Source organism: Aphelocoma coerulescens, chromosome 9, assembly GCF_041296385.1.
Source record: "Aphelocoma coerulescens isolate FSJ_1873_10779 chromosome 9, UR_Acoe_1.0, whole genome shotgun sequence".
Classification (NCBI taxonomy): Eukaryota; Metazoa; Chordata; class Aves; order Passeriformes; family Corvidae; genus Aphelocoma; species Aphelocoma coerulescens.
Window position 1 is genome coordinate 22,816,305 of NC_091023.1, and position 13,432 is coordinate 22,829,736.

Here is a 13,432-nt window from a genome sequence, read left to right on the forward strand (position 1 = left end):
CTGAGGTTGCTGTTGCAAATATCTAATCCCATATTATCTAGTGCACAAATATAACAAAGATATAAAACAATTTATCTCTGGCTAAAGTAAAATAATAGAATACGGAAATACTTCCCCTCCTCATGTGTTTAGCCACTCACCATCTAAACAACTTCATACTTCTTGGGGTTTAAATACTTGAGGCCACACAAACTAAACTAAGGGGAGAGAATCTAAAGTAGCAACATACAGCAGGTCCACAGTCTATTAACCCTCAATTTTCAGAACTTGATTTTGTCAAAGATATTTGTGTGTCTTTTGAAGTAAAGAAGGGTTCTTGCAAGGAAGAGACTGGAAGTGTACTGACTTCCAAAGTCTATGTGGAGAACCAGTGTAGGACCAAACCCCTAAAAAGGGAACAAGGATAAATCACACAGGAATCACAGTAAATGCTGGGGATTTGTCCTTAGCTAAAAACTCTATTTCTTGTTCTTGTGTGCTGTGAGATAATGACTGTCACATCAGTGGCAGAAGTGAGGGGAAACCATATTTTTCCAGAGAAAAGAGAGCTTTCAGGCTAAGCTGATGGCCTTTTCCAAAGTAAAGAACACTAAACGTGCTGCTGAGGGAAGGGCTTTCCATGGCTTGTCCAGGTGAGCTGATGGGAAGGGCATCCTGGAAGAGGCTGGCAGGAACCAGGAGGCTTTGAGCCTGCTGCCTGCTGGGAATGTCACTGTTCCAGTGACTGGCCTTCATGGCAGAGGCTGGTGACTCATCTCATCTTGCAGTCACGCAAAGCAAATTCCAGCCCTGGTGATAAGAATGCCTTGGAATAATTAAAACTGCTGTCAAACATGGTATTTTCATGTTCCATCTGTGTATCTTTATAAGCTGTATACCCTTGCCAGGCACTTAGAAAAGCTTTGTTCTGGAGTAGCAATGAATTAACTCAAATTGCTGAGTCTGGGGTGTATTTCTCTATATTCTGCAGGCAATTCCATACTCTCCCAATGAATTCCATATGAATGTTCTGTATAAATTTTGTTCAACAGAAGCAGAAGTCAGCTATGTTTGGAAGCTGTGACTTTTCCATGTAGTTTCTCAGCAGCCCACTGGAACACACTGTAAGACATACAGTGCACTCTGAGTCTCTGATAGCTTTCAGTGATGACCCTGGACTTCAATGAAAAATTCAATTTACCTGTTAACCCTACTGGTATTCTTTCCAATGAATTGCACTTGAAAGTAGTTGCACTAACATGTAGCTGTATTTTTTTGTGCCTTTCAGATACAGCACTTCCTCATGCTGCATTGGCAGCTTGCTTCCTTCAGCCCCAGCCTTACAGAGCTTTCAGGCTATAGCTTCTTCTCAGACACTTTTGTAACTAGAGGTTCCTGTATGATTAAAAACACAATGTGTCCTGGACTTAGCTCAACTTTTCTGGAAAGCAATCATCTGGAAGTCAGCCTGAGTTCCAGCTGTGTCACATGGATTTTCCCTGCTTTCTGAAACGATCTGTTCCACTGCTTGGGAGGTTTCTGGGTCCTGGGAGCAGGGACTGTCCAGTGTGTCACCACTGCTGTTGCAGTGCAGAGGGGAGGCCATGTCAGAGGGCTGCTCTGAGGCTTTCCCTGGAGCAGGAGGCAGGGGCACAGACAGAGGGACATTCATCATGTAGAACACGTTGCCCAGACGTCGGGACACCTGTAAAGACAAAGGCACAATTGCAGCAATTACTTCTTGCTGTTAAAGCCATTAAACATCAAGCCTGACTCTGGTGCAGCAATGCCAGGGACATTCCAGCCATCTCAAAGGGTTATCAGATTCTTGTGAAAAAAGTCTCTTCCATTTTCCCTCTCTCATATTTTTCTAGGTCCAGGTTGTGGAAGGAGCTTGTCAATACTCATCTTAGGATGGCTGGGCCTGACAGCAGGATCCTCCTGCTCCTGAAGTGCAGAGTGGAGGCAAACTGCCAGCCAGGAGTGGGGAAGGTGGTTGGAGTGAGAGAAGAGTGAGAGAGTACAAGGGATTAGAGAAAAGGAAAAGAACCAGACAAAAACAAAAACACACACAGGGTTGATATTAATGGATGAAATTAAAGGCAGAAAACTGCAAACAGCGAGGGACAATCTGTTCCTGAAAAATGTACAGTCATATTCCTTAGTGTGTCCCTGTGTGCTGTGGTAATATATAGAGAAGTAAAGCAAACTTCGCTGGAGTAATTTCTTTTCTCCCAATATTATGGCAGTTACCTTACAAGTGAAAAAAAAGTGCTTTAATTTGGAAAAATTCCCTCTTATCAGCTTCTGGCTCTTTCATGTCTGTGACTCACCATCTTGGCATATATTTAATGATCATACCTGAGAGCGGATTTTTAATGCTGGTCCAAGTTTTAATCCCATTGTATCCAGGAGATGTTCCTCTGTTAGCAGTGGAAGTGTTTCTCCATCAATAGCATGGTCTTTAAATATCTGGGGAAATAATAAAACACATCGTAGTGTGATAAAATAGATTTTGTTATTTTTCATGCTTAACTCTGAGGATTAAACAATAAAAAGAAGAAATAATAATTTTTCTGTTTCATCATTGTACTTATCTCCTAACTGCACAATGAAAGCTACTATTATATTTGCAACTTTGGGACAATCAACTACCCCCTCACATTTACATTTGTTTGCTGACATTTAAATCTAGATAGTCCTAAAGACCTGAAAATGTAGTGAATGTTTATAATCACCTGGGCATAATCTGAGCAGCCTGGGAGACTGACAATGAAGTTGTGCACATCATCAACTGTCCACTTGCGAATGTCTTCGATGGAAGAAATGTCTTCTCCATTCAGGATAAGGCCATGAGTTCCTTTGAGGAGGAAACACAGAAGTTATGTTGGTAGAATTTTGCTGGCAAATCAGGAGGAAATTATTGTTATCATGAGAATTTTTACACCTTTTCGACCCTAATATATTAACAACAGGGTGTAGTAGCAGGCAGATACAGGAATCCTAGATGTAAAATCACCGGGTAATGAGCAGAACCTGGTTCTGAAGGGGGTTTTTTTTGTGGCTTCTTTTGTTTACTGCTGGCACTGTACCTACCAGTCACTACACATATAAGTCATGCTGCAGGACTTCCTCTGATGAGTACATTATCCAATGCTTTTTCTTCTTTAGACTTTACTGTTACTTTGATTTGACTAGTATTTCAGTAGAACAGATCCAAGCCTTTGCTAGTCCATAGTGCCTACTGTGAGTTAGGACATATAGAAAAATTGTGGGCTGAAGAGAGGCTAACTCACAACTTCATTCAGCAATTTTCTTTATTTTAATTGAAATTCCTTTTTAAAACAGGAACTGATATAGATATTACTGTTTGCAGCATTGGAATTCTACTTTTAGTTGCAATGACTCTACCATACTAAAAATTCACTTAAATCAGAGGGAATAATTGAGAGACCAAATCAATAACAACAGATTATATCAACATACCACTGTAACTGTAATCTGGAGATCTGACAAACCTGAAGGTAGCAATGGGGTATTGGGCACTGGAAATCCATATGGTAATGCTGAGAATGGGATTGCAGAAGGGTACAGGTACTTGTCATCAAAAGCAGCACAGGAGCTGTTGGCTTCCTTCTCATTTGTGTTGCTGCAGCTGGTGGTTTCAGTAGGAATTTCATGAGTAGCACAGTTTTTTCTCAAGCCTTGTTCAAACTCTTTACAGTTTTTGGCAACTGCAGATGGCTCAGTCTGGGTTTTGATCTGCTCATGTTTGTTTGGTGTCTCGACCTCTACTTCTTTCTTGTCTTCTTTCTCATCATCCGCTGCAGCTGAGGCAGGGTCTGTGGATTTGTCATCTGCCTGGTTCTTTGTGCCATTGGTGCTGCCCTCGGCAGTTTTGTGATTTCCAGCTCTTCTCCCTGGGCGGCGTCCCCTCTCCCTTTGCAGTGTGGTGACTGGTGGGTATGGGCTGGTTGCCATGAGCATGGTGTTGCCGTGGATTTCATCCAGGGTGGTACGATGAACGTACAGGTCATTGGGAAGGTGCCCTTCAGGTAGTCTGTGCCTGCCACGGAAAGCAATGGGACTCGCTGGCATCCCGTGGTAGAGGAAAGGGGCTTCCAGGCCCAGGAGTCCTTTCCGATGGGCTTTCTCCATTTCCTTTTGCTGAAAAATAGCACTCATCTCCATTTCCATTCTAAGAGACACACAGAGCACGGGCAGTTAGGGCAGCTCAGCTCCTTCATCACCTTTTGTTTTCAGCAGCAGATTAAAACTCAGATAAAGGAATATGCAAGAGTACTGTTTGTTTTGTCTTTCCCCTACACTGCTGTGTGTGAGGGCACAAATTGCAGATGGAATGGCAAACCTAGCTGTATTTAATGTGCTGTCAGATATACAGATTGAGTTGAAAGAAGGGGAAAGCATATCTTCTGTGTGATGGCTCTAGAAAATACTTCAGACAAAAAAAGTGTTATTTGTGTATTGCCGTTCCAGGCATGGTGATTATACTCACTTGGGATTTGGAAAATTGTTTCCCAGGTCATAAGTGTTGAAAACTAAAGAAAATAATTGATTTACATTATCAGTCAGAAATTTGTACTGAAAACTGCAAAATTCCAGTGATACTGTAAATGATAAAGAACTAGAATGATTTATTCTATCAAACCTGTGCATCCATTCAGAATAAGCTAAAGCTAAGTCTCTTGAGTAACTCTCCACAGTGCCTGGCACCTGAGCATGACTCTGAGGGTGTGAAAAGGTGAGATCCTGGTGGGAAATATTCAACTGATCTCCTTCCTTGTGGATAAATGCTCCAGAGTCTGTGCCAGCTTCCCGCTCCTGTCATAGTAGGTAGGAGGGCTTACTAATGGGATACAGAGAATACAAGTAGTAGTATTTGTCTTTGCTTTACCAACCTTTGCTGGCATCAGCTTTCTCTGGAGCCAGGCCAGTGATCAAACAGAAAGCTAGAGCTCCTAGAGGAGCTTTGAGGAGCTTTCATTGGGATTTCTGCATCTTTGGAAAAGAGCCTGTGAAGTAAAGCACTTTAAAGTGCACCAAGATAGCTTTCTTAAAGCTGCAATGAGGATAACAGGTCAGAGAGAGTCTGACTTTTAGGAGAGTGTAAAATTGTCAGGAAAATAGTTTGGGCAAAAGCAGATTTTTGTTTTGAGGAGGAATTATTTGATCACTTCATTCAGGGCTTTTTCTCTGTCTTCTTTTCATCTTTGAAACAACATCCAAGTTATTGATTTTCTGCTCTCAGAGATACAAAGGAAGTGTTTTGTCTGTGTACCATGTCCTTGTACGTTTTGCCTGATTGTCACTACTCCCACTCAGCTCTTGAGGTGCAGATAAACAGCAGAAAGCATTACATTCCTGCCTACTCCTCCAGCTGAGATAGTCTGTTCCTGCCAGGACCAGCAGACAGAGCTTTGGGATGAGGCAGAGTCCCTCGGAGAACAAGGATTTGAGCCCAGGTGCTCAGCAGCACAGCTGCACCAAGTGCAGGAGATTGTCAACACTTGACTTCTGGAATAGCTGAAAGGAGGAAATACAGCCCTAAAGATGACCTGTGCTGCAGAAAGCTGTGTGAACAGAGTGGAAATTGCCAGGGTGGCAAAAAATGGGGGTTAAAGGTTTTTTTAAGGTTTAGGTGAGCTGTTTCATGTTGGAGTTTTGCTGTTTGGTGGGCTGAGGGAGGAGCCTGAACAGGTAGGACCAGCTCTGATGTGGCTGTGGGTGTATGAGATGGCCATGTTTGCCACTTGTTATTTCACTTGTTTTTTCTCAGGGTTTTTGCCATGTGGCAAGAGCTATAGGAAACATGTTGCTGATGCACATCTTGTGCTTGGAGGAGTTCAGTAATCGAGCTTTGCTGACTGAAAAACTCAAAACACTTCTGTCATAATTCTTTTCAGACGTACATAAAGAAACTTCTCTGTTCTTTGCTCTTAGTCTCACTGTGTGAGGGACACTACCACTGAGTACTGTGCTACAGCCCAGTGCAGGAGTGGTGAGGGTAGAGTTCCTCTGTGGAAATGATGTGGCTATGAGGGAGGGTACTGGTGGTTTCTTAACCAGCTACTGACTACACTGAAACTGGTACAAATAACTGGACTTTCTACAGTCACTCTGATATTCCAGCTATTTGGTTGAACTAGGAAAGCTGCCCACCCTGGTAGGGTGGAGACACAGCTGCTCATCCCAAGGGCCCAGCTGCAGAGGCTTAAAGTGTTGTGTGTGATATCACACAGCTGTAAAGTTTGAATTTGTTTCTGAACTTTTGTAACTTCAGGGTGTTTGGATCCACAGTTCAAGGGCTGTAGCTGTAGCTTGTTTTTTTCCTTAACCAAGTTAAGGGGTTTGTTTATTTTTGTTACATCATTTTAAGAATAAAAGCACAATAGGGCAAGCAGAAAGTCAGTAGCTTTGGGCCTTAATTGATACTCAAAGACCCTCTGCCTCTCTGGGTGACTTGAAAAAAATCCCAATCACTTTGCTGCTTTAATCATGCATGCATCTCAGAGTAAAGCTTGCTATTGATTACCTGGCAATATTTTGCTTTTGAACCAATTCTTGTCTTCTGGCCACAGCTTCCATGGATTCTGGTTGTAGAAAGCTGTATCCTTAAAGGGAAGGGGAAACATTTTTTTTAAATTCACTTGTTTCCTCATGCAAATGCACAAACCCCAAAGCAATGCAGACACTTTAAAAAGCTTTGTAAGTTTTCAGCTGTGGGCTTCACCAGGAAAGTGACAGGATTTCAAGTTAAATCCTAATTGTAGTAATTGTTTTGGTGGGAATTTGTAGAAGGAACATGAAGTACAACATCAGGTGTTTCCAGGAGCAGATTGGTAATTAGGAATACCTGCCACTAACCATAAATGAAGGAGACAGGAGGGTGGTTTTATTTGGTGACTTACGACTTTGAAGTACATATAACTGCTCAGCAAATAATAGCCATCAGTTGAGCAAAGCAAACCTGCTCCTTCAAGACTGCTTTAAGCCTGGAGGCTGAGTAATTTTGAATTATATTTCCTCTTAAGGGAATCTCTTATTTGAGATCCACGTTAAGGGGGGAAAAAAGCTAAAGTCAGAAATTTTTCTTGGTAGATTGATGTGGCATTGAAAATTCATTCACTCTTCTCAAAGAAAGAATCTTAAGCTCACTTTGCATAAAGTAATTTGTAAATTTTTGTGCAGCATGACATGAGTGCCATAGTTGTGATGTCCAGCCCTCCCCTTGGAGCTGTGCCCTGTAATTTTGAGCCTTTATTAAAAAGGACATGTATTTACCCTACACAAATTAAATGGCATGATATTATCATTAGAGAATATGATCAGTGTTAAAGCAGCCAAAGCTCATATAAGAGCAAGGATAAAATGTAGTGTAAAAGTGTTGTTGAGAAGCTCTTTTTTATCTATAGCCTTTTTTTGGGGGTGTGAAAATGCAAAAAGAAAAGGAGGGAAAAAAAACATGCAAAAGACTCTGAAAACAGTATATTTAACAAAAGCTAGGATGGACATGCTTAGACCTAAACTGGCACAGTTTAGAATCTCTGATGAGCAAACTGCCTCTTCTTAGTGAGACTGTTTTTCTAAATAAAATTAGCTGTTACTGACACTACCAGTAAACCTATGGAAAACTAGTGGGTGCGGTTTGCTTTCTGATCCACATGCTCCCACTTCTCAGAATGCTGGGGGTGCTTTGTTACCTGGGCCTTGGTAGACACGGTTGGACAATAGGTTTGGCATGTTTGGGTGCTGTGGGACTGTGGGTCCCAGGTGGGATGCTATGTGGATTTGTCTGGGGTCAGCTGAGGCCATCATTTCAGTTGAAGGTAGCAGATCTCTGAGAGGAAAAAAAAAATACATTCAGATATGCAGAGGATATTGTTTAGTTAAGAATAACCAAAGGTCTTTACAACCTCAGGGACAGCACACACAGAGTCGTGATTAACTGCAGTGCTGGTACAGAGAAGCAGTGCCCGGTACCTGTCGACCAGTCGCGGCTCAAACTGGGCGGGGATCGCCTGCATCCTCTGCGGGCCCGGCCCCATCAGCGGCGGGTTTACTGCCATCAGCTGGTTCCTCATTAGCATCTCCTGCCGCTGCCGCAGTTCTGACACAAAGCACACACAGTTCTGCTGTCAGTGGGGTAAGTTAGGAAGTGGTTCTGGCTGCAGTATAACTTTACCAGAAAAAAAAGGTTTTGTTTTGTTTCCTCAAGTGCAAATCACACTTTTTTTTTTTAAATAGCAGCAATTAAAAACATGTTTTCACTGCCACCTGAACTACTTCGTTTAAATGACGTAGATTTATGCAATTGAACTGCAGTAAAAATAAACAGGATATGCTCAGTCAAGTGTACCAAAGGACAAATTACAATGAATAATAATTCACATAACGCTATGAAACAGAATAAAATAGCCATGGATGTTAAGTTCTCTGCTTGAGAGGGTTTTCATTTCTAATGCAGTTTCATTTTTAGAAAAATCGTACTAGGTGGAACTGACATTGTCATGAAAAAAGAGCCTACAATGGTGAGCCAGAACATCATAATGTCCAGCTGTGGCTTTTGTTCAGAGTTCTTGTGTGACATTCACTTGTCTTCCAGATGCTCAGCATCTCTTGATCAAACACTGAATTCCAAGAGTCCTCTGTGTTAACTTTTAACGACTTTAAAAGAAGTGTTTCTGCAGTTACTCCTAGGATAAATTTGAAACACCTTTTCAAGACACCAAACCTGGTGCTGGCTGTTTCTTGCAGCTTGCACAGATATCAGCAGTCCTACAACCACGTGTGCAGGTGGGTTCCTTGCTGCTCACCTCCTGCTGCCATGCTGCCTGCCAGTCGGTAGAGGTGCTTTTCCTCCAGTGTTCCCTGTTCCCCCAGGATGGACATCTTCCTCATGTGCTCCCGGGGAGTCATGCTGCAGGGAGACAGAAACAACTTTGCTGATGTAAAGAACTGAAGCAGCTGCACCAAAGAGAGGAATAAGGCATTCAACAGCGAGAAACAGAGCAGGTTATGCAGGTTGTTTCTCAGATAAGCAGGTGGTCCTGCCGGTCACAGCCGTACCCTTCACTGCTCGTGGGTTGTAGTGTTTTCCATATAGAAACGTCCAGTTTTCAGGACAATGCAAATGTTGCCCTTGTATACACTGAGTTGTTCAGTGTTCTTGGATCTTATTATGCAAGGAAAATCAGGATGCTGGAAATAACACCTGCTCAAAAGGATGTGATTAAGCCCAAGCCTTTTCCTTTAGCCCCCGGTGTCCCACAGCAGCTCTGAGAGCAGTGATGTGCTCATACTTAGGAAAGCAGGTATCTTTGGTTTAATTTCAGAATTGTAATAGTTTGGAGCCCTGTCTACTGTAAACTAAGTGAAGCAGATGGAAAAAAATGGTAGAAATTATCTGTTCCAAATGACATCAGCCCTTTAAGGCTGCCAAATGAAGTAAAAATACAGAAGAACATGTTTTGTAGTGATAAAACCAGTAAGACTCAGATTAATTATAAATTTATATATATAATTAATATACCATATATATATAATTAATAATTATAAAGGAAGCAAGTCCTGTAACCCAGAGCCTGGATGTTAAAAAGCTATCCTGTATGGAATGCTTTGAGTTTGAGGAGTTGGCAGAGGGAGCAGGCTGGCTCCAAAGGCAGCAGCGGGAGCATCTGTACATTCATCTCACACTAGACTTGCACAGCAAATGACTAGATTTTAAAAACTTTTTTTTGAGTTAGGAGTTAAATTTCCATCCCCATTTAGCTCTGATGAAATGGATTCACTCTGTCTTCTGAAAGAAGGAAAATGGAATGCTGAAGTGTTCTCATCCTGTAGATAGAGACTTACAGCTCCAGGAGTTCAACCAGCATTTGGTAGAGATAACAGCAGGGGAAATGCAAAGACAGGAGCACTGTTCATTATCCAAAAATGAGTTAAAAGCCAAGTCCTTTGTTTCATTACCCAAGCCATTTATAAATTAGATTTATCATTACAACTTCTTTTATTGCCTTTGACCTATTGATGAGTTTAAAATAATTTAAGTTATAGATATCAATCTAACTCATGTGCCTCAGGAATTTACCATTTCTTTGGTATGGTGAGGATACTTAGTCTCAAAATCAGTTTTCCAAAAGGTAAACAAGTGAGTCATTTCAGCCATTTAGACTGAAAGTAGAGGCTGAACTTGGACTAAATCACTGGTGTTCCCCAAAATAAAAAGTGCTTTACATTTATAAATGTAGATGTTGGATTCTGTGTTGGCCAAGATTCAGGTCGTCCTGGCAGCAGACAAGTCTGTCAAATCCCAGACCAGCACCATGGCTTTTGTTCTTGACATATGTATCTGAACTTGTGCTGCTGGACATGTTTCCATTTGCCTTTTTTTTTAGGATACTTTAGACTTAAAGCGATTTAGGATGCTGGGTGCCTCATGAAGAGCATTTGAGCTGCCAAAGTGCTTCTGAGCTGCTAAAGCATTTTAAAGCTCAGTACTAAAGCGATTTAATGCTGGACTAAAGTTTTCAGCAGCTCAAAAAATAGGTGGTAACTGGGATGATGGTATTTGCCATACCATGTTGTTCAGTAGCCATTTAGGTGTTTTCCTTTCTTGGATAAAGACTCTGTATTGAATACTCTGCAAAAAAAACTGAAATTTTAAACATCATGCTGCCCTTCTTACAGCCTGGCCTTTGCCTGGTGCACCTGACTAGAGAAACCTGGTCTACCTGAAGATGTCAGTGCTTATTGCAGGGGTGTTGGATTAGATGGACTTAAAGGTCCTTTCCAACCCAAACTGTTCTGTGATTCTGTGATATGAAGGTGCAAAGAAACCGTCAGAGGTTCAGACAGACATAATGGAGAAAAGACCCAGGAGGTTTTAACCTTTCTAGTCTTGCAAATCAGGGGGAAATAATTTAAATTAATAGTGAGTTTTAATACCGGCAGATTTTTGTCTGTCAGATAACTGACAAGTTGTGCCACTTTTGCTTTTTAGGATCTTCTAGCATGTGTCAGTCCCCTGTTTAAATCGTGGTTGTGAATGTGCTTTTTTCTGGGGGGATGTCTTCATCAGACCTTCCTAGAACTTCTACACTTCCCCATAAAATCACACTGGTGACTGAAATTATATGATGCAGCTTTAAACTGTAGAATCATGGAAAACCTAATAGGAAAAGAGCCATCTGTTCTGGCCCAAATCCCTCATGTGGGATCCCATATACCCTGCCTGTTCTGACAGACATCTATCCAAAAGCAAGCAGCAGTAAGTGGTTAGAAACCAGTAGCACCAGTATCACTGTGGTATTCTCTGTGTAGTCTGTGCAATTCCCAAAATAAGTCTGGATTTTTTGTTGGATGTGAAGGATGATACAGTGGCTGTTGACAGGCAGTCTCACACTGCCTCTTTTCAGAGCTGAAGCAGAAACTATGTAAGAACTTTCTTTAAGACTTCCTTTTATATATGAGATTTTTTTTAAATATTGGTATTTTCCCTGACTGTAGGGTACTGATTACAGCAACATCCACAGCAAAGTGATCCATATTTACTGATAATTACTATCCACCAGGTGACCAAGATTCACAGACCACCATTTCAGACAACGTGCATCAGTTAAACAACTTATCCTTGCAAAGACAGACTATGCAGTCTGTTGGTTTGAAGAGAAAGATGTAGTATGGAAAAGATATAGTATTGAAAAAATAACGGAATAATATGATTTAAAAGTTCTTTAGTATCTTCTTCCACTAAAGCTGTAGCTTACTGCTTCCACTGACCCAGTTTTTGAATCATCATGAGCCAAAAGGAGAGTTTGCTTCCTTAATGGGGTTTTCTCTGGAGTTGCTTCATGAAATCATTCTGTTTTTTTCATTGGTGTGCCAATCAATCCTATCTAACTGATCTTGGATTTCTTCTCAGATGTGTAAAAATAACTCTGGTATTTGTGATGTAAAGTTGAGATGTTATTCCCACCAGAATTCAAATCTCTTTCTCCAAGTTGAATGGCAAAATATCAGTATGGTCCAAACTTAATTTAAAGGACATGTTTTATATGTATGTGTTATCTGTTTTAAATTACTTCTCTATTTCCCTGAATTTCCTGTTAGTGAAGTATTGAAATGATCAGTGGGATAAATAGCTTAGTAACCTAATATAAAGATTTCTATGTAACTCTCTGTCAGGAGGAGGTGCTGAACCTCACTAATCCATATTATTCCATTTGGAAAAACACCTTTTTCAGTTACTTAGCTGGGGTTCTGACCTGCAGGTCAAATTTAGGGTAGTTTAGGTTCATACTATTTTCATAACAACTTGCATATTAGAAACCACATCAGCAGAGAAGGATCTGTGAGGGAACAGGGAAAGTATGCTTCTGATACATTTATTAGCTGGGATTTGAGAGTAGCTCAAAATCTGGCATCAGGGTTCATATAAATTCATACACACCAGCTGTCCAGTGTTAGATTCATATATGGCTCTGCTCTGATCCTATTGCACAAATCCTGGCTGTACAGCACATTACAGGGATGAAGACAAGTTAATCTCTACCTTTAGAGTCTTACCCTTAGCAAACCCTTCTTGGCAGCAGGCAGAACCACTCACCCAGGACTAATTCTGTCTCAATTTATTAGATGAGAAGTGGCAAGACACGAACTTCATGAACCAGAAGCATTTGCAAATCTGATCATGCAACAGTTTCAAATTGTCTATAGCAGTCTAGGTGTTGATGTTATCAATTGCACTGGCAAAATACAGTTTAGTCTTGTATATAGTATAGACTTATTGGAAGACCTGTTTTTTTAGGTAAATGCATTCAAATTTCACTAACTATTACTGCTTTTATTTACATCAAACACATGGAATTAGCATTCTTAGAAGTCAATGTTTAGTGTACTTCAGAAGTGGCTCCACAGACTGTTTGGAAGAAGCTGAATGTTGTTTAAAATGCTTGGGTAAATTTGTGTCAGATAAATCAGTCAAACATATAATATGAACATGTATTCATGCTTGTGAGTGAAACATATGAATGAAGACATATATAATCTAATTTACATTTCCATTGGCTTCTCTTTTAGAAAAGGCTCATCTGATTTCTTGAGAAATCAGGTGCTGTTTTAAAAAACAGATAAATATTCCAATATTATTAATAGTCTTAATTTTATTAGTTGTAGGATCAGGGGTTCTTGCTCTGAATCTATGCTGAGTCATAAAACTATAGATTGTAATTATTCCAGAATCCACAGTCAGCAAAATAAATAACTTTTGGAAAGGAAAAAAGCAATTATATTAACATTATGTCATACAGGAGCATGAAATATGTCTTATTAATTGGAGTAAGGTGCCATTGGAGAGGCTGTGGGGCTAAATTCTAATCCTAGATACGTGGGCACAGACTGCTCAGAGACTGAGATTAGAGTGTAATCCTAAAAC

General features: G+C 40.7%; 2 protein-coding genes across 3 annotated transcripts in view; one reads left to right on the forward strand and one right to left on the reverse strand.

The window, feature by feature from the left end:
* Positions 1-1,134: 1,134 nt before the first annotated feature.
* SAMD7 (sterile alpha motif domain containing 7) lies at positions 1,135-9,025 on the reverse strand. Its single transcript, XM_069024879.1, has 8 exons — positions 8,814-9,025; positions 7,981-8,107; positions 7,701-7,837; positions 6,533-6,611; positions 3,498-4,177; positions 2,718-2,839; positions 2,341-2,451; positions 1,135-1,684 (listed from the first exon to the last, which is right to left on the reverse strand). Exons 1-8 carry the CDS (start codon positions 8,914-8,916, stop codon positions 1,412-1,414), a joined length of 1,632 nt encoding a protein of 543 aa, XP_068880980.1. The 5' UTR covers positions 8,917-9,025; the 3' UTR covers positions 1,135-1,411.
* LRRC31 (leucine rich repeat containing 31) overlaps positions 5,570-13,432 on the forward strand; it is a 30,260-nt gene continuing 22,397 nt past the window's right edge. Inside the window, exon 1 of one of the 2 annotated variants that reach the window (XM_069024876.1) lies at positions 5,570-5,697. The gene's annotated coding sequence lies outside the window, so the exon portion shown is untranslated. The remainder of the gene's footprint in view (positions 5,698-13,432) is intronic. The other variant, XM_069024877.1, reaches the window with a different exon arrangement.

Excerpts from the sequence above, each read along its gene's own strand:
- SAMD7 (XM_069024879.1), bottom strand. The coding sequence starts at position 8,916 with ATGACTCCCCGGGAGCACATGAGGAAGATGTCCATCCTGGGGGAACAG. Across the intron at positions 8,108-8,813 it reads AGGCAGCATGGCAGCAGGAG|AACTGCGGCAGCGGCAGGAG; the intron begins GTGAGCAGCAAG and ends GCTTTGTGTCAG. Across the intron at positions 7,838-7,980 it reads GAGCCGCGACTGGTCGACAG|AGATCTGCTACCTTCAACTG; the intron begins GTACCGGGCACT and ends TTTTCCTCTCAG.